Source organism: Squalius cephalus, assembly GCF_949319135.1.
Source record: "Squalius cephalus genome assembly, chromosome: 7".
Taxonomy (NCBI): domain Eukaryota; kingdom Metazoa; phylum Chordata; class Actinopteri; order Cypriniformes; family Leuciscidae; genus Squalius; species Squalius cephalus.
In genome coordinates, this window is record NC_137128.1 from 18,526,286 (window position 1) to 18,552,665 (window position 26,380).

The following is a 26,380-nucleotide window of genomic DNA, read 5'->3' on the forward strand; positions in this document are numbered from 1 at the left end:
AGCTTATGAAAAATTAAACTGCATCGGTCCAAAAAGAAGGTTAAAAAACAACAACAAAGGTTTATGAACAGAAACATGAAAAATAAGAGATTTATTGTGGTTTCCCTTTTGAACAATCTTGGTCAAAGCATTGCTAAAAGAACAAAATGAACCACACAATGGTGACAATATTCTTTGGTATTTTTATTCTTGCATACTCGGTTGTTTCAACTCCATTTTGTTGTTGTGTAATATTTTTTCAGGTTTGTTTTTTTTAAATCACGTCCTCCAACTACTATCACTGACACTGACTGCCACTTTTACAAAAAGCATCAACGTCTCACCAAAAGGTTCATTGTAACATGAAACACTTGATCAAATTTTCCTTCGAAAAGTGGCATAATTTGACCAAGCACACTTTCAAATTCGGTTAAGACTTCACCAAGATTCCGGTAGCAAAGAAATCAGGTGGTTATTCGATTATAGAGAAAACACAAATGGATGAATCTCAAATCCTGTCAAGAACATGTCCTGGTGATCTTTCACCCCAAAAAAATAAAATAAAATTTTGTTTAGTGTAATTTGACATGTAAAAAAAAAATAAAAAAAATATATATCATGGTAGTATTAAACTGCCTTAAATAAAATATTTTTTGTACATTATTTTTCAAATTTACAGTATTAACGTAATGACATTAACATGAATTACAAAAATAAAGCAAAAACCCCAAAACAACAAAAGTCAATAAAAAAAACAACAAAAAAAAACAACAAAAGTCAAAAGATAAACAAAACAAAAAAAACAAATAAACAAATAAAACTAAACTACACCCCCCCAAAAAACTAAACAAAACCCCAAAACTAAGCAAAAAATACAAATAAAAAAATAAAATAAACAAACGAGAGAAAAAAGAAAAAGAAAAATATGCAATCATTTTATGCAAAAATGTTATGATAATATGCAAAACCACATTTTTCCTAAAATATAATTATATTCCTGACCAAAATGAAAATATACTAAAATATCATTATTATTATTATTTTTTGGGATGAAACATGACCTGAACACTTTTTTTTTAAGATTCACTTTCTTAAGATTTCAAGATTTGTGTCACATCAGTAATAACCACAGCTCACGGTGCACTTACAGCACTCAATTTATAAATTAATTAGAAACCGTATTATAGGATTCTGATCAGAACCGATAATAGCAGTGAGGGCTCACCGAAGCATCAGCTCACAGTCACACACACAGACACACACAAGTGCGATCACAGCAGTTCGAGCCTCTAAGTCTGCTGATTTTCACACGACCCTTTAATCCATGTTCATGTGCAAACTTCTTAATTAGCCCCGGAGACAGGACTGGAACCAATGTTGGCATGATTGATAGCGGCAACGAAACAGCAACTCCCTTGAAGGTGTACAAATGCGCTCCAGAATCTGGCAGCACATTTGTAAAAGTACTTCTGATGTCTTTTTTTGAGGGGATGTTGCAGGAGCAGCGTCCCCTGTTCTCAGCACTACCTGTTAGTATTGCTCAGCTGTGTGAGTTGTGTCAGGAACTCCCGCAGTTCTTTAGCTGCCTGGTAGCGGCCGTAACGTTTCTGAGGTTTGGTGCACTCGTCCAGCAGGGTCGTGAGACGCCCGTCTTTGAGCACGTCAGCAGGGGGGTCGTGCAGGAGACCCCCCGTGGTGCCACGCCAGGTGGCGAATCTGGAGAGGAGGTTCTGACAGACAGCGTAGTAGTTGTGGTCCACGGTGACTCGCGAGCAGAGGATGTCCTTGGAGAAGGAGAGGCAGGCTTCTTTGTCGCATTCCTCGTAGCGGCTCTCGTACCACACGTCATAGTTCTCTGGTTTATCTGGTTTCAAAAAATATAGATATATCAGTCAAAGGGTGCATAATATTTGCCAAAATAAAACATGAGAACAAACTTTAAAATCAACATGAAATGATATTTGCAACCCATGTTTCTGGGGTGAAACTAGATTTGAGAATTAAATATTGAAGACTGAAGTAAGGGTTTTGATTTCCACACTGCGGAAAACCTGGACAGAATCGTAGAATCCAGTCATAAAAATGGAATTTTAGAGTACAGTGAATGTCAATGAATTTGACGAGTACATCATTATACATAGCTGTACACTTAATCAAATCGTGATATGTACTAGTGTCTGTGAATATTTAAATCTGAAGTCTGAAATCTGAAGTCAACACTTCAGATGAGCAATGTTCAACATGATGGTTTTGATTGCTTAAAATATGATTTGAATCACTTCAAAAAAAGGAAAATACAGTTCAGTGCAACGTGCAGTTCAAGTCTGTCATATAGGCTACATAAAATTATAATGAGTACACATCATTATAATTGTGTTTGGGACATGGCTTTTAATGGTGAGACTTGTTTTTGTTATCAGGCTCTCAAAAATTATATAAAAAATTGGATTTAGATTTATCGGCCAATATATCGGTTATCGGCTTTCAAATATAATGAATTATCGGTATCTGACAATTTTCATATTGGTGCATCTCTAGATAAAATAAAAGTTAATAAGGCCTTATTATTGTAAAAATTTGAATTTATGAATTAGAAATAGACATGCTTTTTGATTATTCAAATTTAATGTGAATTTGGAAAATGGATTTATCCAAATTTAAATGGAATTAATAGGGCCCTAAAAAAAATTAAGCTTTTAATAAATTGTTGTTAAACTAAGTTTCACAACAAATGGAATTCATAAAATAAAATAAACTGATTTTATTTTATTTTCCCTATGAAGTGGAGCCAAGGCAGAATGAACTGAAATGGCGCTGGTGTGTCATGAAGAGTTAGGACCCCTGCACTGCACAGGTCACATTGGACCCCAGGGGGAATTGCAATATCTTCTCGTAGCTAATCAAAACAGCCTAACACCTGTTATCATTTTGTAGCTGTGGTAGCTTGATGTAGCATGTAGGCCAGACAAAGTATACTTGGAGCTTCAGTATAAATCATTGCAGAGTAAGGGCCAGATTTACTAAACAGGGTAATTAGCGTGAGAGCACAATCCCATAAAAGCGCAGATGGGAGTGGAAAGTTCTGCGCATGATCTCCTGACGACGTGCAAATTAAAGAACAGACGCAGCCGGATCATTTCCATAATGACCAACACAATCTACAAAGAAAATTTGCGTCTGGTTGGGCGGTAAATAATGGCACAAATACCAGTAAATTGACGTGTGCAAATCACCTTGCATGATTCATTTAAATACTCTCCTCCCATAAATTTTGCATCTGAACTCCAACAAATGCATATGCAATAAGGTCAGCAGCAAAAAAAACAAACAAAAAAAACAGTCTGCGCCTTTTCAGCGTTAATATTTCACAGTAGTTTTTTAACACCAAAAGAAGGTTTGCGCTAATGCAAGCGGTTAGTAAATCTGGCCCTAACTGATTCATAGAGTGTAGGTTATAGATTAATGAAGATTATTATAGCTTAAATTCTGTTCTTTTTTCTGTGTAGTTGCTGTAATCGTTACTAGTAAAAGATAAACTCATAATATCTATCACCTAGTAGTTGACCAAAAGAGAGCTCCAGTGCTATTTTCAAGGCAATTCCGGGCTGATAAAAAAAAAAATAATAATAATAATAATAAGCGAACAAAAATAATTCAGGACTCCAGCAGTGAAGTTAAGTAGAGTCACCTTTATTTATATAGCGCTTTATAAAATGCAGATTGTTTCAAAGCAGCAAAAGCAAAAATTGGTCTGTTGTTAGTTGTAGTGGTTGTTGTGCAATAACAGACCACTAGATACCATGATTGAAGAATCAGAATTGAGTATTGCAGGGAGACATGAATGATGCATGGTTCTGAACTAAGCATGGAGTTATTTGTGAAAGGACTGCCAGTGCCAGGATAAAGTAAAGTAGATTATAATCTACTACCAAAACAATGTGTCTAAACTAGCCGCGAGCGTCGCGGCAAAATCAAATAGGAACCATTATAATCAGTGATGCTGTCTACACTGGATGTGGTGCAGCACGACAAACCCTTGAGAGGGAACTGATGCCCCGTTTGCGCTCGTGCAACTTCTGACACAAAGGACAAATGGACTTGCAACGTTCGATTTCTCGAGTCCTGTAGACAGCCTCAAGCCATTGCGCCAAGGCCATCGCTTCCGGTGTAGACACGGTGAAAAGTCGAGAAACAAGGCCTATCTCGCCCTCCGATTCACCAGTACAGACAACAGTGTGTTGTGTTTGCGCGCCTCAAAACATTAGCTTCTGACAGTATGAAGACAAACAAGTTAGAGACTTCAAATCACGACCACAAAGAGAAGCTCGTTGAAGTTGAGAAGTTGTAGTAGTGCATTAAAGCAGAACTCGGCAACTCTAGCGAACTCTAGTCACTTCTTCGCTGATTTTCCCTTTTGTTGTCGCATGTTTTCCCCACGAGCTCCCCCTACAGCTGTGGGGCGTATATTTCACAACACTCACTGTCGTAATAAAACTCACTTGCGGCGGCCTCCTCCCCCTGTCTACCGCTGCTCATGTGCGTTTGTTATGATCGGAGCAGGCCAACTGTATCGTGTGGAGCTATGTCTACCGAGGTGGGTAATACATCATACATGCGTGTGTGTTTATGTCGAATTGCCGTAAAGCAATTCGTGTTTCGCGCTCGCTCTCGTTCTGGCTTCTCACGAGACTTCCAACTTTCAATTTTGGTTTTCCGCCTGGGAAAAGTCACCAATATCACCAGAACAGGTTGTTTAACCATCCAAATGATTTCTAGACAGTTTTATTGAGTTAAAAAAGTTACCAAGTTCTGCTTTAATAGGGGCTTTTTGCATCAGGTAGTTATAGGAACTTAGTTATAGGAACAAGCCACCAGGGCAGTTCCCCAGGAACAAAATGTCCCCCTAGGGCCTTTATCCTGGTAGCATTGGCACCGCCAGCAGGAACTCTGAGGTGATGTAAGCCAGCCGACAGCAATGTCATTTAAGGCAACAACTGGAGGATGGGGGACGTCGTGATCAGAGCTGTGTTTTTGTTGTGAGTCGTGGGTTTCGCGATAACAGAGATAGAATGTAGATATATAAGTTCTGTAATGGAAAGAGCAAAAAGGAGGGATGAAATCTCCAACTTGTGGTGCTACATATCATAGAGGCTGAAAAGAGAACACAGCGCAGCGCAGACAAATGTGACAGGTAAATGCCGTTAACATTAGCTTTCTGTATGCTTATGTCTTGTAACACTTTACACGGCTTTAAAAAAAATGGCATTTGTATAGCATGCGTTTGACGAATCAACGTCACTGGTAGTTCTTCCTGGAGTGCTGGGTTAGACACTACTCTGAAGTAGAAGCTAATTAAGTTCCCCCAAAATACATTCCTAGAACTATTTTGTTCCCAGTTCCTGCGATGAGAAGGCGCCACAAAGTGTGTGGCTACTACACACCATGTACACACTCTAAGTAATAATAGCAACTACAATTATTGTAGTAGCTATTATTAAATTGTTAACTGGCATTTAATTACTCTTAACTAAATAAAATTTAAAAAGGCTGCATTACCTAAAACTGTAGCCTTAAACAATTCCTAAAAAAACCCACTTGGCTGGTGGTCCAAATAACTTGAAAAACATCTTGTTGTTAGATTCAGTACAGCAGGCAACAGCAACAACAAAAGAAACCCTTTAACATTTCACAGTGCTTTATTTCTTGAAGGTAACTTCAAATAGCACAACATACATTACAATTGAGTGGCGATCTGCAGAATAAAGACACTGAATTGATTCAGCTTTTCACTGGAAGAAGACAAATAAGAAATTCTTCTGACAGCAGGTGCATCTCTTCTCTGGCCACACATTTTAATGCTGAACAAATCAATAAAGCTGAGGATCCTTTAGGAGGAGGTGGTGAGGGCAGAAATAGACTGGGCTGCTGTGACATCGATTCATCAGCAAAACTATATGGAGTCATAAAGTGCCTTAAAGAGTGGGGGATCTGCAGTCTTGGTCATTTGACACAGCTCAATATTGTGCCAATAACTAATTAGAGAAAATGAAGTCACCATGCTGCCAATCACTCTCGAGGGAGCCAATTATGAGATCCAGAGGAGTTAATGTGCCACAGCCAATCAGAGCGCACGCTGGCTTCAGTGCTTTTCTGTTTTGCTATCTGTGAAGAATCACATGTAGAGGTTTATGGAGAAACAACATGAAATAGGAAAATAGCCTACTGTTTCAGAGCTGAAGGAAAGTCATAAATTAAAGGGATAGTTTATCATTTTTTCACCAACATGTCATTTCAAACCTGTATGACTATTTCTATGAACCCCGTTGACTTTCACTGTGTGAACAAAACAGATTAAACAATCTTCAAAACATCTTAAACCCACTAAAATTGGCAACACTTCAAGACCTTCAAATATTCTCAATAAAAAAGCTAAGCGTACTGTATATATGCAGAAACCACCTTTGGATGGAACTAGTGAATGGAAATCGTTTCTGAAGGCAATCCTTAAAAGGTTCATGTTTTAATTAATTTGAATTAGTGCACTTAGATATTATTATCAGCAGAGTGAACTTAAAAAATGAATAAAAGCACATCCATTCAGTGCCCTTGATGGAACCTTGATGCCCACACAGGTCCAGTGAAGGGATATGACATCATAAGCACACGTCAATTCAGAATAGAAACTCAATTAAAAAAAAAAAAAGCTTGTTATCTAACATTTCAGAAAGACCCATCTGCGAGCAAACGCACACACACACACGAGCTCCATTCAGATAAATGCTGGCAGGCTGGAGCAAATAGCCATTGTTATGTAGCACACATGCTCCAAGTTCATCCGCCAGCCCAGTTTGGCCTCTCTGGATGGCAGATACACTGGCACACATACAGTACTTGGACCAGCACTGCACCAATCCATGCCAACTCGCTACCGTTCAGAATCAAAAGTGCAGCTTTGGGCCACGTTCATATGTTGCAATACAAACGCTTCAATAGCAATACTTAATCAAACGTGAAACTGAAATTTAAACCCCATGCATTATTACCAGTAATTAGGGGCTCTACCAGGGGCATAAATGAGCTTTTCCATAATTTTCAGAGGACAATAGTTTAAATACCTTTGTAAGGGTATTATTTCGAATTTTTGGGCCAGATTTACTAACAGCTTGTGTCAGCGCTGAAAAGGCTTTGAAAGGTATTTTTGCAGCTGATCTTGTTGCATATGCATTTGCAGGAGTTTCCATTTCAGACACAACATTTATGTGAGGAGAGTATTTAAATTAATTACACAATGTGATTTACTAAGGTTTGCGCTAGTCAGTTTACTGGTATTTGCGCCATTATTTAACGTCTAGCTTAAACCAGATGCTAATTTGCGATGTTCTTGGTAGATTGCGTTGGTCATTATGGAAATGATCCGGCTGCGTGTTCTTTAATGTGAGCATTGTCAGTAAATCACCCACAGAACTTTCCACTTCCATCAGCGCTTTTATGGGATTGCGCTCTTACGCTAATTTGCCCAGTTTAGTAAATCTGGCCCTAAATGTATCTAATGTATCTAAATGTATCTGTGTTTTATGTCAAAATTTAACCATTTAGTTCAATACATCAGAATACTATAGACAGTTACCAATACAAGTTTATCAACTTCAACAAAAGCCATCTTTATACTGCAAATGTGGAACAGAAGTGGCATTAGACATGGCATTTATGTTTAATGCAGCTCAAAGGTGGCATACATGCTTTTACGCAACAATTGCATAATGTAAACAGCCTACACAGAATATACAAATTATCAAATTAAACGGTAACGGTATTGTTTGAGGAAACGGTATGTCAGATTATGGCTACATAGACGAAACAAGCTAAAAAAAACATTTATGAATTAGATTGTTGTTGTTTTTTCACACATTATAAAATCAAGACTTAACACTGGTTATTTTAGTAGCATGAAAAACAAAATGGTTGTTCAAACTGGGAATAAATTATACGCAGAAAGGGAACCAAAAAAATAAAAATTCTAGGACTTCCGCCTACAGCAATTTATACACTCCGGCAGAAACTCCTGTTACAATCACTCAATCTGTCTATACTGAACAATAAATCTCTTACTTACATTGGATCTGCATTGCGTTGTTTATAAGAGAATTCACAAGAATGCAGAGTTCAGACAGCGAACGTGTGCACTGAACAAAAGTCGGGAGTTAACAGCGGTGACTAAAGGCTGCAATGTACTTCAAGCGAAATTGAAGAAAATAAGGCAAAAACAAAGTTTGTTTTGGAGTTTGCTTTGGGAGTACAAAAGAGCTTGCCAAAAGCGAACTTTCGGGAAACTTTTGCTCTGGCTGGTACACAACACAGTCAAACTATCATTGGTCCATGGCTATTACGTAATGGGTAGGTGTGGCTCTGAGGCTGCGCCTTCTTTGACGTTTAAGTAGTCTTCGATTCATTTCTTCTGTTCAGTCCGTCAAGGTTAGATGCGAGTAAAAATGTACACACTGGAAAGCCGCTTTATAGTAGAATATTTTGTTGTAAATCTAGTCGAAAGCGACACTGTCACTGTTTTTTTTTTTTCATGTTCAACACTGTAAAGCTGCTTGCTTTCAATCTATTGTGTAAAGTGGTACATAAATAAACGTGACTTGAGTGCCGAATTGCAGAGTTTGTGCAATGTATCCACTACTAGACTGTGATAATTCTGCCTGAAAGGTCAGAGAAACATTTATGTTGACGTGGAAGGCCAAAAAACAGGTGCTCCAGCCCATCTGAGGGAAAACTAAAAGTGGGTCAGAACATATGAAAGTAGACAAAATAAATAAATAAATAAAAAACACACCGTCTAACCTGGATAAGAGTTTCCTGTGCAATTTATTAATGTCATAAAGCAAACCAAGAGCACAGAGACACTGGAATGAAGTCATTACTTACTCTGCTTTATCAATCTTTTGTCTGCCACTATGACGTTTTCTGCATCGACGACGATGACTTTCCCGTCACGGGGCCCGACTGCAAAGTTGTCGAAGCTGACGTCTAGGAGGTAAAGGGCAAAGTCAAAGTCGTTGTTGGTCAGCTGCTCGGCGATGTCCATCAGCTGCTTGGCCAGATCTACTCTTTTCTCCCAGGGCGCATTGTAGAAGCTCCAGAGCTCCTCGCCCACGTAATTCACCGCCACCATCCGGCCGCAGGCCCCCAGGTATTTGGCAAATGGCCAGCCCTCATCGGAAGGAAAACTCTGCAGAGTTGAAACATGAGGAGAGAGAGTCAAGGTGAGAGAGATGTTCTCCAGTCACACACACACGGTAAAGAAAAAAACAGCATGTCCTCTCAAATTTAGAGCAAAAGATCTACATTAAGACACTGATAAACTGCAAAATCATTAGCTTGGAGCAAAGTAGGTGAACCAAACTTTTCTTAAGTGCTGTGGATATTCGATAGCCCCATTTCAGTCATTAAAAATGGATAAGTGACCATTAAACTTTAATCCCAGAGATTCAAATAATTTAGAGAACAAAACACAGCATTCGGTAACCAGTCGGAGCCTCCAACATCTGGCCTTCTGTGGTCTGGGCTGGAGAGGGGACGATTCCTGCTATTCACGATATATGTTTTGTGATGGACATTTTGGCAAAGCGAACCAGTCACGTATTTTACTGGCTTACACTCCTAATGTCATAAATCTGATAACTGCAGGAGGCATCTCAGTGATGTGTCCAAAATATTACACTCATCCTGTCCTTGAATCTTTTAAGGGTCACAAGTGAATTACGCAAAGACAAAACCCACTAGATTAAGATTCAAATGTTACTCTTGCCTTGATCAGCTCTAATGCTCATAATGTACCAACTAACCCAAGTACACACCCCGTCCCCAACACAATTTATTCATTGTTTATTTGGTAATTAAAGACTAAATGGTCAACCTCACATTGAAGAGAACATGGCGTCAATACATTTTAAACTATATCTGGGAACACGTCATTATGAAGTTCCTCACTATGAATGACACGTCATTATGAAGTGTCTGTAAAAGGCCATGTCCTGTGTGAGAGTGAGGTTGAATTGTTCTTGAAAAAAAAAAAAAAAAAGTATACTTCACTATATACTTCACTAAAGTATATATATATTAAAAAAATACACTTTACTGTGCAGAATCCAAGTGGTTTCCTCTACACTCTGTTGTTGAACTTTATAAATAATAGATGAACACCAACAAATTCTCACTATTTTCCTTTTCTTTATCCCAACACTGACAAAAAAAATAAATAAAACGCTGATAAATAGAGAACATTTGATAAATAGAGAACATTTGAGATAGATATATATATATATATAAACAAACAAACAAACAAAAATCTGTATAAAGCTCATGGTTTCCACAGCTCATGCTGCCTTGAGTTTTTTTTATATTGGAATTTCTTCCAAATTTGCAGTGTTTAGTCAGCAGAACAATCCAAAATCACCTTAAATAACAGCACAACCCACAGAAGAGATGTATGTCTATCCAACACAGCCTCGCTTTCATTCCCATTAAAAATCAAAGATGGCACTGCTGTGAATAAGGTCTGTTGGGCTTGATCGCTCAAATTCACAAACTTATGAGTCAAAATGCCCATCTTTGCAAATATGCTCGTAAACAGTCATTTATATCTTAAGTGAGCGTAAACAGTTGAGAAAGAAAACGCATATGTAACAGTATATTGGATCCGTGCATTCAGTCTCAACCCTAATGCTCTAATGGGATTGTGGGCGATGTGTACATATGTATTATATACCAAGTTTTGTTTAAATTATATAATCATTTCTAGCATTTTGCAAACCACAAAGATTATATGTTACAATTCCAGTATTCAGTCCATGTTTAAAAAATCTAGTTAATTTACAGGTCTCTATTCTCCTCTAGAAAACTTCACACGCTTGTTTGTCAGAGGAACATTGCACAACTCATGACTATTTTTTTAAAAACTGTGTAGTTGCAAGTCAAGTCCTAGTTTACTTGTATTAAACATTCTCTGCTTACATTCTGCATTGATTTTGTTAAACATCACATATGTCTTCTGTTCTGCTACACTCTGCTATCAAATTTCATGAAGGAAAACCAAATCCATATACATTAAATTTAAGTGAAACCAGGTTATGACAGAAAATCAAAACAGCTCCAAGAATTTCATTGAAATAAAACAGCCCCCCGCACCACAAACCCGTTGAGCTGCAGTTGGCCGTTTAACATGGTCCGGAAACGAGCTTCTTCTTTTTTCAACTTGAAGTGCTGTTCTTGCTATAATTGAGACTCTGACTAACACTAACACTAACCCACAGAGCAGTGAATTTCATCAAGGACTCTGTAAGATGACGATGTACATAACCTTCAAAAGTATATTAAAAAGTATACAAGTATACAAAAAGTATAAATTTCTAAGAGATGCTTTACCAAGAAATGTCAAAGAGATCCTCGATTCTCAAACACTCTAAAGCTGCATGTGAATCTCCAAACAACTGTAAACGGTTTAAGGAAAATGAACGATATGAAAAGCTGCATACACATTCAAGGACAAATTAAATCTGAGGTTACTGTCTGTCAACTATTGTCACCTGAAGCCTCAGGAGTCTCCGCTACATGTGCTTTCAAGAGTAATACAATCAGACTAATTACATCACAGAGTGTTGTCAGATCAGTAAAGCATGGAATAAGTGACAAACACAAGCAACTCAAACAAGAGCGTGCAGAGAGAGCCGTTTAAGAGGAGTTCGTTATTTGTTTTTCTGACTCAGTGGAAATTCTAGCCCATCAAGAATAGCAGTGTGCATCTGTTTGTACTCGACTCTTTCATAAACTCCAACAATGGCCAAATGGCTACGTGACACACTGAATAGGTGGTTCTGGGCAGGTGAAAGGTTTGTTTTAATAAAAGCACCATCAACACCAGATAATGACAGACGCGCCAGGTGCTAGTCATCTATATCTAAGAGACACACCCTTCTAATGTAACCTGCTGATGATGGATATACACTCACCTAAAGGATTATTAGGAACACCTGTTCAATTTCTCATTAATGCAATTATCTAATCAACCAATCACATGGCAGTTGCTTCAATGCATTTAGGGGTGTGGTCCTGGTCAAGACAATCTCCTGAACTCCAAACTGAATGTCAGAATGGGAAAGAAAGGTGATTTAAGTCATTTTGAGCATGGCATGGTTGTTGGTGCCAGACGGGCCGGTCTGAGTTTTTCACAATCTGCTCAGTTACTGGGATTTTCACGCACAACCATTTCTAGGGTTTACAAAGAATGGTGTGAAAAGGGAAAAACATCCAGTATGCGGCAGTCCTGTGGGCGAAAATGCCTTGTTGATGCTAGAGGTCAGAGGAGAATGGGCCGACTGATTCAAGCTGATAGAAGAGCAACTTTGACTGAAATAACCACTCGTTCCAACCGAGGTATGCAGCAAAGCATTTGTGAAGCCACAACACGCACAACCTTGAGGCGGATGGGCTACAACAGCAGAAGACCGGGTACCACTCATCTCCACTACAAATAGGAAAGAGGCTACAATTTGCACGAGCTCACCAAAATTGGACAGTTGAAGACTGGAAAAATGTTGCCTGGTCTGATGAGTCTCGATTTCTGTTGAGACATTCAGATGGTAGAGTCAGAATTTGGCGTAAACAGAATGAGAACATGGATCCATCATGCCTTGTTACCACTGTGCAAGGCTGGTGGTGGTGGTGTAATGGTGTGGGGGATGTTTTCTTGGCACACTTTAGGCCCCTTAGTGCCAATTGGGCATCGTTTAAATGCCACGGCCTACCTGAGCATTGTTTCTGACCATGTCCATCCCTTTATGACCACCATGTACCCATCCTCTGATGGCTACTTCCAGCAGGATAATGCACCATGTCACAAAGCTCGAATCATTTCAAATTGGTTTCTTGAACATGACAATGAGTTTACTGTACTAAAATGGCCCCCACAGTCACCAGATCTCAACCCAATAGAGCATCTTTGGGATGTGGTGGAACGGGAGCTTCGTGCCCTGGATGTGCATCCCACGAATCTCCATCAACTGCAAGATGCTATCCTATCAATATGGGCCAACATTTCTAAAGAATGCTTTCAGCACCTTGTTGAATCAATGCCACGTAGAATTAAGGCAGTTCTGAAGGCGAAAGGGGGTCAAACACAGTATTAGTATGGTGTTCCTAATAATCCTTTAGGTGAGTGTGTGTGTATATATATATATATATATATATATATATATATATATATATATATATATATATATATATATATATATTCGATGACCCTACTTGATTTAAAGATGGGTCTTATCAGTCTGTATGATCATTTTCATATGCATTTAGGAACCTATGATTTCAGAGATGCAATTTACAGTTACAATTCAGAATGTAATTACATCGCGATATGGACTGTCTGTGAATATTAATGTGAAAAAGACGAAAAAACGAAGTACGCGTGTTCTGCATGTCTCTGTGAATGAGTGACGTAGTTTCATCTACTACACATATGCACATAAATTCAAAGGTTTTCACGCCAACCCATGAAATAAAAGTTTGGTTTAACTTGAAGAAATTGTGATTTTGTACAGTGTCACAAGTTCTCACAACAGTGGCTGTAATGAGCGCATGAAGACGAGGAGTACAAACTAAACAGTCTTTAATAATAAATCCACTGGATCACAGGAAGGAGAAACCCAGGAAACAGCATAACAATCAGGTAACTCATAGACGATTCCGGACAAAGACACTGAATGAACAGAGGGTTTAAATACACAGGGAAGGTTAACATAAAATGTACTGTAAAATGCATGACTCAATCATAAAACTATGGAGACAAACTAAAGGGAACAAAAGGCAAACAGGAATATAGTGAAAACTAAATGAAAACTGAAAAAACACGTTACATACAGTAGAATGTATTTCTTAAAGCAATAATGATAAACATTTACATAACTTTATCTATTTTCTTTCATGTTTTAATTTTAACAGTAAACCTGTCTTGCAACACAGTTTGCTCACACTCTCTACAATTATAGAGTCTGTCAAACTGGTGCTGACGTGTAAAGAGGGAATAGCAACTCTGCACAGATGGCTATGTTCTATGTGACAAACTGTGAAAGTATACAGCAGTGCTATTTTGAAAATATGTGTATGTTGGAGCTGTAGCACAACACACTGATGCTCGTGCGGGCAATGCTAGTTTAAAGCCTGCCTGCAATGTTTTCCGATCCCATTCCCAACCTCGAGTCTACTATATTTGTGTTTACAGTTAAACACTTACAATGAAAATCAATTGGGCAAGACATTGTAACAGAATAAAGTACAAAAATGTTTAAAACATTTCCCCAACAAAACCTAAATATTACACATATTAACCTAAGAATAGTGCAATAAAATCACTAACTTAGTATGCGCAAAACTCAGTAACTTTCCCATGATACAGAAAGAGAGTGAGGAAAAAGTCATCCACAGGAACTACATTGGTGTATAATCATCTGTCTAGTCCTGAAAATACTATGTAGCTCAAGTAACACATTTTTTGTATAGAAGAATTCATATTTTTTGCAGCACATTTCTGCTTTTAAACCCTCCAGAATGTCTCGTCCCATAGACTTCTATTGAAAATGCATTACTTAAGTCCCCCTGTAGTCAATCATTTTATCCCTTAAAACTCATCTTTGATCACCAAAATGACATATTTTAACGTTTTTTCCTTGAAAAAAAAAAATCATGCCATAAAAATAGCTTGAATGTAACTCTACACCCTTGCCTCATTTTGTATTAGCGGTTCTATGAAAATGCAAATTAGCCCTGCCTCCATTCACTCACACCAGCTCAGAGATCCACTCGTTGACGATCACACGTTGACGTGATTGGTTACAAGATAGTTTGTGATGTCAGAAACATCAGCCATTTCAAACCACGTTTTTGAGAATGTCTTTGGTTCACTGCAGTTTTAAGGAGAAAATATATTTATACAATATATTTGCACATAGTTTGTCTTAAACCATATTATAAACGCCACATAGGCATATAAACAACATTAGAAACTTGATTTTCACCACAAAGTGACTAACAAAATTTACACAAAATGTAAAACAAATATTTATTAGGATGACAAAAAGCAAATTCACGCTGATAAAATCGTGATGCAACATAACATGCCTGTCAGCCGATCTGCCAAAAATACAAAAGCTGAGCAGCTAAAGAAGAAGAAAGACAGGATGCAGAAGGAAGAGAGCTGTCAGTAAAAAAGAAAAAAAAAAGAGGCCTATTCTGAGACTCGCACGAGTTGTTATTAAGACTAGAGAAGCTGTGCTTTTTAGTATGTAATATGTACGATTAATTAATGTCAATGCAGTGCTTCGCAAAGTGTTTTGGTCAGAAAATGTGGTGAGCATAAGAGAATTCTTTCAAAAACATTTTTTTTTTTTAAATTACCAACCCCAAACTTTTGAACAGTAGTTATACTAAATATTTTACACGTCATACTCTACTCAAGAGTTCCTTTAATTCTGCATTATAAATGTACCTTAATCATTTTCTGTCTCTCTTCCCCCAAATGTAAGACATCTGCAAACAATAAATTAGACATTTATTTGTACTCTAAGATATAAAACAGTAATTAAGACTTTTATGACCATACAGGTATTATACTTTAAAAACCTAAGGCGAAACTAAATTAAAAACTTTCAAGAATCTCACTCCAGGAATCACTTCAAAAACACTTTTTAAAAGTACTGCTGGCACTATCTGGACAAATTTCTTCAAAGGGAGAAGAGTTCACCGGTTTACATGCATTAAATAATAGGCATTTCCTTAACAACCTTGCTGTGCCCAGTCTTGTTTGTGAAAAGCCTTACACACAAACAGCAGTCGACTCCTGTCAGCTCTGGGACTGTTTAGAAAGGTGCTCCGGGCATGGCAACCTCATAATAACCTCATTGTCAGGTGAAGGGAGAGAAGGCGCACACCGAGCACACTGGGCTGTGTGCAAGATTAATGCCGTGATGGACGTGACCCTCAGGGCTCTGCCTGTGCTATTCTCAGCCTGACCGAGCAGATGGGCTACGTTCTCAATGGAGGAAGGAGGCGCGAGTAATGTAAGCGCAAAGTCAAGCACAAGCAGCTTTTTTTCCAGAGGACACATATTTCACAACAATCTGACACAATACCAGGCTAAGAGGAACAAATTGTGTTTCTGACCTTTACTGCTATGAATAGAACTAAAAATGCCTTTAAAAAAAACCTCTCCAGGAAGGGGCATCTGAATTCTTGTCACATGTTATTTTTGTAATCCTCTCACTGTCTTGCTCGTCTCCGGCTCCATAGGCTCTTTTCCCTCTCGTCAACTCCAAACACAATTACTCATTTTTTTTACTCAAACCTAAAAATAAACAGACCACAAAAATCTGAACTTGAGTGACTCCAGATCCATCCTGCAGGGCTGACGGAAAACAGTCGTATGATAGAGTCTAAATTTGGCTTTCAAACGTACAGAAATCCAGTATAACAGAGCATATAGCGTGTCCTGTCTCCACTGTGGTATAAAACCTCTTCAAAAGCAGAATATGAAGGTAGGAAGAAAAAGCATGTCCGAATGCAATGTCAGGGTATAAAAAAAAGTTTCTGAAGGTTGTACTTTGTTGCTTACTGTATAATATCCCACAATCCTGTGTGTGTGGATCAACCATTGGCGGAAATAAAAAAATAGCATTTAAAAGAGTGACTGCAATGTAAAAACATATTTTTTTTAAAAATAAGAACTGTATTCAAAGTTAGGGCTGCGTCTGCACAATATCTCTGCATTATCGAAATGTATTGCAATCAATGTTGGTAAGTGTCTCTACTTCAGTTACTTTCCAACTTTAAATATAATTTCAATTGATTTTACATTGGCCTACTTTTAGATCTATCATCTCACATATTGCATGATTTAATAAATTATCATGTTTTTCTTCAATGTTTTTCAGCACTTTATGGTGCTTTGGAAAGACCTTCGTGCACACTGACTGACAGCAAGCCAGCTTCCTCAGGTTTCCAATTGGAAAGCAGATTTTGCCTGCCTTTCTGAAATAGCAAAAGGTTGCTACAACTTCTGGCAAACTAGAAAAACTGGCTTTTCTTATCTTCCGGAAGTTTGATGAATGATTTAGAGCATTCCGAGGAGACAAGCATATGTTAGCTTGAATATCATGTTTTTTCAGCAGAGGAAGGAACAGCAAGCGTTGGTGAAGATCGCACTTAATCGCATCTATGGATTAGGAGCCAATTCATTAGCAGCATCCACAGCAAACTAATGACATTTCATTATGTTGACCAAACCACTGCAGAGGTTGCAGGGCAAATGGAGGGCTAAACTGTATGTTGCTAATCAAATCGAGCGACCCGCTCTCTGGAGAGAGATCAGATTGCCTTTATCACCTAGAATGCCTGAGGTGTGGCAGATGGAGTGAATGATGGGAGGTGAGAACGGATATTGGCTGCTCTCACAGAGATGTCCTTTTGTTTGCCTAGGCCTTCGACAAGCTGGGTCAATCGCAAAAGAAATTGGAATAGATTAGCTGGGTGTAAAAATCAATACCAGACCGAGGGCTGCAAAAAAAGAGAGCTGTCAAGGTCTCTCATTGGTGTGAATGAAAACATTAGAAGAAAAAAAATACAGTGGAAATATTGATATATGTATCGTCTATGATATATAATTAGCCCCCAATCCCACCCATGAGTTTTGTCTTCTATGTATATCAAATGATAGCTAGGCAATAATTAGTCTGTTTTTGCTTAATTGTCCAAAAAAAAAAAAGTTACAAAATGATTTATGCAATTGTAAATTACAAATGCCACTTCAGATGCAGCAACTTGTACAGATGTCTGTGCAACTTCTGCATCGCAAAGATGGATTTTGTTGATACTAATTTCATTGTATCAGTGTCTATTCTAACTGGATTTATTAATGTATGAATTTGAAATAAGACGACGTATACAACTAATAAGGTTATAAAAAAATTGCCATTATAAAAGGTAAAAATCCCCAGGAAATCAATTTAAGGGGGAATAACATCACCCCTCAATGGAAAGGTTCAATTGTGTCACTGCTGTGAACTGACCAGCACACAGAATATGAAAAATATGAAAAGCTTTGGGAGTCAGCTGTCCTAAACCAATCAAACACACACTTATCACACATAATCATTATCGACAAAATTCCAGAAAATATTGAGAATATTTTGTCAATATCGCACAACTCTACGTAGCAAACCTGTGTCGTACCAAAACATGTTTTGGACAATCGTTGTGAACAATCCACCACCTCTGTATCTTTAAACGCCAGATTTACTTCTGGAATGACAAATGCACATGATTTATGTCTGCAGGAATTCTTCAGGACAAGCATGCTGTTGCCCAAAGCAGAGAAATCTCTTAGTGACCACCGACAGACACAAAGTATCTATTATTTACTCAGCCTTGTGCAGAACTGTAAAATATGCAAAGATGCAGCGTTAATCCCTTGAACTTTCAAGCAGGCATCAGAGACAGTGCTTCTGCATCAAAAGGAAGATTCAGCAACTTGAAAATTCCATTTAAAGCAGATGTTTTATCGACTGGTGTGCGAGTACCTGCAGCACGAGCGGCTCGGGGTTGAACGCCAGCGTCATCAGCAACTGCATTCGCTCCGTGTCCTTAAGGTTCTTCAGCAGGAAGCTTCCGGAGTCCTTGGTCTCCGCGTACCTCCTGACCACTCGGTCCAGAAGCCTCTGCGAGGGGCAGTGCACCAGATCCGACCAGCCCTCCACCACCTCTGGGGTCAGCAGTCTTACGTCCCCGTTAAGTCGGGCAAACTCCGTTTTGTACATACCCTGAATGAGATCACAGCGCGGTCTACCAGTGGCCCGTTTGCAGATCTTCTGATCGATCTCTGCCAGCTCTTGGTTGGAGCCCAGGCGCTTGAGCACGACCCTGCGCGTTCCTTCCCTGGGTTCTCCGTATTGAGCAAAATAGACGTTCTTTACATTGAAAAAGTCTAGGAAACGCAGGCGGCCCCACATCTCGAAGGTCACCTGGCCGTTCATGAACTTGCGGCACCAGCTAGTGCCGAAGCAGGCCGGACACTTGTTGAGGCCGATGAATCGGCGGTCAGTAAGCTCGTTCCTCTGAAACGAGGCGAACAGGTTGTGAGTGTTCATCAGCAGGATCACAAAAAGCACTACGATGAAGAGGAACTTGCCACATCGGTAGACGCGGCCAAATTTGAGCGACCGCAGCATGCTGATTGGCTGCAGCGCACTGAAGATGGATGCGGTTAATCTTCGTCAATGCGGGTGTTCCATCATTGCTATGTGTAATATGATTATCATCCCCATCACGTTCACGTTAGTTAGAGTGGTCCATGCTGGCAGCAATGTTGCCTGGTAAGCCCATCGGTTTCAAGAGCCCCTCTCACCATGTTTTACAGGAGGGCTCTCTGGTTTTACGTCGAGTTCAGGCATTAAGCTGCAACATCAGTAATCCGCTTTACCTGAAACAGAGAAATTAAATCAGATTAATGAAGCCATACGCATTAATGATGTGGTTATATGCTTCTTTCAGATGCATTAAAGAGAACAGATGTTCTAAAGAGTTTATTGGGGAAAACGGATGAACAATCAATCTGCACGTTAGCATTTTCTTGTTTCAATCTAACATTCAAAGCCCAGCCTTGTGGCGAGGGAAACAGAATGGTGGGAATTATTAAAATTTTATATGGCAACGCTCACTGTGACTTCTTAACACTTCAAATTCAGTGATGTACAGTACACTACCGTTCAAAAGTCGGTACGATTTTTTGATGTTTTTGAAAGAAGTTTATTATGCACATCAAGGCTGCATTTATTTAATCAAAATCCACTAAAAACAGTAATATTGTGAAGTATTATTACAATTTAAATAAAATACATTTTAAACAAAACCGTTCAAATCTAATTTATTCCTTTGATGGGAAAGCTGAATTTTCAGCAGCCATTACTCCAGTCTTCAGTGTGATTCAAGATTTTTTTGTTGTACAGAAAAGTATTTATTTGAAATATACATCCTTTGTAACATTATACTTGTTTTTACTGTCCCCTTTGACCAATAAAATGCATCCTTGTAGAGAAAAAGTATTCTAAAGTAAAATAACATCTTACTGACCTCAAACTTGAACTTTTTGAAAGCATTTTTTTTTTTAGCCCATTAGAATTATTAAGACAAACATTTACAATACATTAAATAATTAAAATGCATTCATAAGAGGCTCTAGATGACATTTGATATCCAGCAAGAAAAACTGTTGCTCTAAGAGAAGACTCTTTCCAGAACAATGTGGGACGATGCTTAAAAAATAAATGACAATTACATTTTGGCTCAAAAAATGACTTCCAAATATATCCATGCAAAAAGATGCATTATAGTAATCATAGCTTAAGGTCTTCAGTTAGCCTAACATTTAAAATTTATATTCACCAAACAAGTGGGGTTCAAGTCGAAGTGAAAAAATCTGTGTTGGCCGAACAAGTCTGACTCCTAACATTCATGTTCTGCAATAAAGAACAGCTTAAAACCCACCACTAATGGTCTGGTTTCTACAACTTTCACTTATGAGCACAAATCTGCCTTTAAACTTAAAAGAAATAAAGATTTGACATTTATGATAATTATAGATATCGACTGCTAAGAAAAATGTCATTGTGATAATCTTTTTGGCCATACCACCTAGCCCTACTAAAAAAAGCAACAACAACAACAGCAAAAAAAAGACAGAGAGAGACAGAAAGAAAATGAAGAGATTTGTACAGTCAATTTGCTCATGCAGCAGAAAGTCCAGGCATGATCGGGCTAGTCAAATATGTCAGAGTCAAAGGAGATATATGACTCAGTGATTACATCACTACCTTGAATTCAAAAGACAGTTTTAAACAAGGCAGCAGCATGCATACTTTGAAATACATAATTTGACTAAATATTGGATAAAGTAGGGTAGACATTTTTTATGAGAACAAAACCTCCCTAAATAAGTACACAAGCCTTTCATAATAAAAGCGTGTTAGGCAGTTGTTGCATTGGTAGTCTTCATGTAGCCAGACTTTTGACAACTGCCGCATAAAGTCTAACCCACTTAACACAGACTTAGACAGGAAGAGACCAGCATGTAAAGCGCTCAACCACAGTTTTTGTTTTTACGTGTCATATAAAGACGGGTTGATCTGAAATATCTGATAACGCATTAATAGACTGGTTGGAGGAAAACTCAAAAAATGCCACAGCAATGTCAGCCCATAAACAACTGCATAACTAAAAATGTGGAAAAACGAGCATAGATTTTTTTCTTTACCCAAGGGTAATAAACACTGATTATTCAATAGACATAACTGGAAACGTGCATAAAAACCACAATGCTTATAGTAGCTCTGCTAATTAAAATAATTATGGTAATCTTCAGGAAATGCCTTGTCGCATAATGACAAAACAATATTGTTGTACTTTTTGTAACAAAGCCTGTGATAATAAATATGCAAACAAGAAAGGAAAAAAAAACTGAGACAAATTAAGAACCAAAGACGTAAGTCTGACACAGGCACTGGCATGAAGCAAATGAAAAACAAGAGGATTTTGAAAATGGCAAAGAATTAAAGCAATCAATTGACGATGTTTGTAGCCAATTTGTAAGCATGAAACCTTCAGTAAGGGCTGGTTCACACAGAATCAGTTTTTGTTACACTGACAGCAAAAACGCGACAAAAAAGAGAGCAAGAGAGAAACGTGATTTTTAAAAGTTGAACGTCTTTTAACTGAGAAATGTGCGGGGCGCTGCAAAAAGACGACCGACGTACCCCAACAGATGGCAACAGACACTTCGTCAGGTTTTGTCGGATCACTGTGTTAGTGTCACTGTTAGTCTCTGTGACAGTGTCAGAAATTTAGCGTTCTCATCTCACAGTGTGGTTGCTGAAAAAAATATTGCAGGCTATCTTTGGTTGCAAGACCTAAAGACACGAGCACAATGATCAAACATGTCTATCTATTGAAAAGCAATGGAAAAGCAGTGCAGTGGAATGGGAAAAACTTGTGTTCTGTGTGAATGGCCCCTAAGACAGGAACATGCGAGTCGATGGTTCTTCATGGGTTTCTTTGAGGCTCATGTGAGTAAAGCTGTAGTCATTTTCTGCCTCTCCCTCTGCACTTTACGAGCGGGAAAAAAGGTCCAATAAAAACCACACCTCATCATGGAAAGAGAGCTCAGATAACAAAACAGCCTTCTCACCGGACATGTTTCCCATACAGAAAAAGACACAAAGCTCTCGCTGCTTACAACTTTTAAGACTTAGTATATAGAGCGCAAAACTTCTTATGAAGGGATAAGGCACATCATGCAGAGAGAGGTAAACAGACCTGGAAAACGTCTGGCAGATGGTGACGGCTTTCGAGATGATTCATCAACACCAGTTTCAAAGCTCCACAACAAACCTGGGCTCCAGCACTGCGAAATAAATCCAGTTTCTAGTAAAAATATTCAACATTTACCCTCGCAAATGAATTGAAACAATGATGCTCGGGAATGCCAAATGAGCCCTGTCACACTATGCAAACTTTTCTCTACTCTCTCACAGTATTTTGATACATTTCGATTTGCAGGACTCCAAAAAGTCATAAGAAAACCAAAAGTTAGCCAACATAGACTCAAGAATAGAATAAGTAAATGTAAATTATATGTGAGTGTCTTTAAAAAGAGGCTCTCTTACTTCTCTATAAATGTTTAAACAATGCGTGCTGGGCAATTCATTGTGTTGCGTGCTGCTTTAAGTTCCACTTCTCTGTGATACTGAAAATGAAAAACCATAGTTGTCACAGCTATTGACTGCTCGAGTCAATAATGTTTGATCACACAACGCGGCCGAGCCGCTATGCCGCAGCTACAACAGTCACTATCCCAACCAGATAAAGAGCAATAAATTATCCATGCTGTGCGTGTAAGAAACCTCACCGAACAGAAGCCAAGCACAAATGTGAGGGGGTAGATGTCAGCTTGCACTTTACACTCTTATGATTGATGGCTGTAGTGTGTGAAAGCAAGTGGGTGACCTACATGAACAACCCTTAAAGGGATAGCTCACCCAAAAATGAAAGCTCTGCCACCATCATTTACAAAGCTTCATGTCTAGGGCTCCAGACTTACAACATATGGAAGTGGCACAAATCGGAATTGAAAGAGATCAGATTCCATGTGGTTTGTGCTGTTCACACTCTCATAAGAAAAGTCACACGTGAGCAAAAAAGATTGGATTTGGGCGACATTTGCCTGCATTCTGAACGTAGACTATAAGTCGCAGTCTGGAGCCCTGATGGCGTTCCAAACTCATTTGCCAATTGCCATACAATTTCTGTCAACACACACACACACACACACTCCATACAATGAAATCAGACAGCTCAGAGAAACTTCACTTGAGTTTTGTTTCAAAGCATCGTTTCACCCACCCGCTGTGCAGTTCACTAGTTGAGTTTTAACTTTGTAAATATTACCACACTGTAAAAAATAAAAATAATAATAATAAAAAAAATCACTGTAAAAAATTGTACTTCATTGTATTAACTCAATTTTTTTATTTCAGTGAACTCAAAATTAAGGCAACCAGGTAACTTAGGCTACTTGTTTAAGTTAAACCAACAACATAATATATATATTTTTTTTTTACAGTGATTAGGCTACTTATTGGACGCATGAACAAACTGTTTCAAGTTCTCTTTCTTTAGAGATGACGTTGAATTATTGCAGTTCACACAAAAACGAGAAGTAAGACCTGTAAACGTCTGTGTTTTAAACCATGTCAGCAGCTGACCGTTCAAACTCTGACCGCTGGACTCAATGGTCAATTCGCCACGTCAATCATGGACAAGAAGACTTTAAAGCATATTGAACTGCGGATAATATAGAGTAACGTTAGTAGAAAAGCAGGCAAACAAGAGCGCCGAAACTGCGAGGACATTGAGTAATGCACTCGGGAACTTTGACTTTGTTAGTGTGATAAAGTAAATGGCAAACGTGTATATGTGATGCACTCTAAAGTACACGATCACAGAACGAGATGTTGATAATATCATTTTCACCCCGGTGATCGATAAGAATAATACGAAATAGCTGAATGGTTATTGACATGATAATAATCAAGAAAAATAATAATTACTATTATTATAGAGCAGTTTGTGCTCTATTATTATCATCAGTGCAAAATAGTAAAGTTTCTCCATCCATTCGCTTTAGCTATCAAGTTACTTTCGCCGTTTCGATACAGAAGTTCATACAAGTTCATACACATTTCACGGTAGAAAACATTGTAAATATGAATATGACCACATGCAATGATGACATGCAAATTCCACAACCTACCAAATAAAAATGTGCGAAACTACGGGTTTATCCCACTCGCTCGAGGAAGCGTTCGTTGCCTATTTATGAACTCCAGTCTCTTTTCACCAGCCGCGTGCATCGATGCTTTCCCACGTTGTCCATTTGTTGCGTGCACATTCCTATCCCCCTTTTCTTTATTCCTTTAAAATTCGCAAAGGTTGTCTTCTCAATCTCGAGACAAGTTCAGTCTGCGAGCGGTGAGGCAGCTGCACAAAAGATCCGACTTCGCGGATCGGGTTTCGTGTTTACGACCCTTCTGGTCAGTTTACGTTAGTGGTTACTAGGTGATCGTGTCGTAACTCCTCCCTCGATCTCAGGAGCGCTGCCCTCTTCACGTCCTCATCCTCAGGTGTATTTTCCTGACCTGTAATGGAGACATTTTATAAGAAAAGAAAAAAAAAACTCTGTTTTATGGAGGAGACCTCCTACTTTTGACCACTCTGTGAAATAGCAGGTGAGTGAAAATCAGTGAATATCCTCTGAGTTGCACGCCCGCCCACGTTCACATTGAAAGCCACTTCTGTCGGTCTATCGCAGTTATTTTGAGTTCCTGTAAGGACGCCAACATGGTATTCAGTTATGAAAATGAATTCATTTTATTCACTGGGAAATCAAACTGTTAGCTATCGCATTATTGTGTAGCCTATTAAGCTAAACACATTTTTGTATTTCATACAATTAATTTACTTTTAATATTTTTATGCGTTTATGACTGGAATTAACAGGAATAGGCAAATACTGTATAACTTTGTAAAACTTGCCTAACCTTATATCAGGTTATTTGATGAAAGTGTAACATTGATTAGGCCTACTATTATTAGTAGCCTATTATTTTTTACCAATACTAGACTTTGAATGAACAAGAATATGCAAATGTAGCCTGACTTTGAAAAATTGTCTCCAGTTAAACTTATATCAGAATATTTAACTAAAGAATAACGTTGATTAATACAAATTCTTTAAAAGAAGCAATGTTAATTTCTTTGGAAATAATGAGAAACCCATTAATCGTCCCTCATCACAATATAAAGAGCTCTCTAGGAGATGTCAGTACTCTGGCGACATCTAGTGGTAGCCTACTTTTTTTTTTTTTTTTTTTTTGAAAAAAATGATGTTATGCAGTGGCTTTAAAAGTCACACATAAAAATGATGGGGAATGACATTGCATTATATACAATATCAAACTTTTAAATACCTAGCGCCTCTCTACAAACACATGATGCTGGACTTTTTCCTCAAAATTAGCTTTTTTTAGAAAGAGATTTTACAATGGCTTGCAACTGGTGTCAACGTGATCTTTTTTAGCAAATGCATGAAGTCGTTTAGTCTATTGCTCCATCATTTGAAACAATTCAAACTTTTGTAATTTTGAAATGTGTTGCATGTATGCTACCAGTCAGTAAGATTTTTAATCTTCTTTTTTTAAAATAAGGATCTTTTACTCACCAAGGCTGCATTTATTTGATTAAAAAAAAAAAAAAAAAAAAACCTGTTATTTTGTTAAATATTATGACAATTTAAAATAACTGTTTTCTATTGTAATATATCCAAAAATGTAATTTATTCATGTGATCAAAACTGAATTTTCAGCATCATTACTCCAGTCTTCAGTGTCACATGATCCTTCAGAAATCATTCTAATATGCAGATTTGATGCTCAAAAAAACATTCATTATTATTATTATCAATGTTGAAAACAGCAAGTATTTTAAATAGAATCTTTTGTAACATTAGAAATGTCTTTACTGTAACTTTTGAACTATTTAATTCATCCTTGATGAATAAAAGTATTGATTTCTTTTATTTATTTCCGCCAAAAAATAAAATAAAAATTAGTATACTGACCCCAAACTTTTGAACGGTAGTGTTTAATGTTACAAAAGCTTTCTATTTCAGTTAAATGCTGTTCTTTTGAATGTCTATTCATCAAAGAATCCTGAAATAAAAATGTAAACAACTGTTTTC

At 38.0% G+C, this 26,380-nt stretch overlaps 1 protein-coding gene across 1 annotated transcript; it reads right to left on the minus strand.

Moving 5' to 3' along the window:
• Window positions 1-243: 243 nt before the first annotated feature.
• dipk2aa (divergent protein kinase domain 2Aa) lies at window positions 244-24,673 on the minus strand. The gene is made up of 4 exons (XM_079876695.1): window positions 24,395-24,673; window positions 18,612-19,510; window positions 8,908-9,211; window positions 244-1,843 (listed from the first exon to the last, which is right to left on the minus strand). Exons 2-4 carry the CDS (start codon window positions 19,257-19,259, stop codon window positions 1,503-1,505), a joined length of 1,293 nt encoding a protein of 430 aa, XP_079732821.1. The 5' UTR covers window positions 19,260-19,510; window positions 24,395-24,673; the 3' UTR covers window positions 244-1,502.
• Window positions 24,674-26,380: the final 1,707 nt, after the last annotated feature.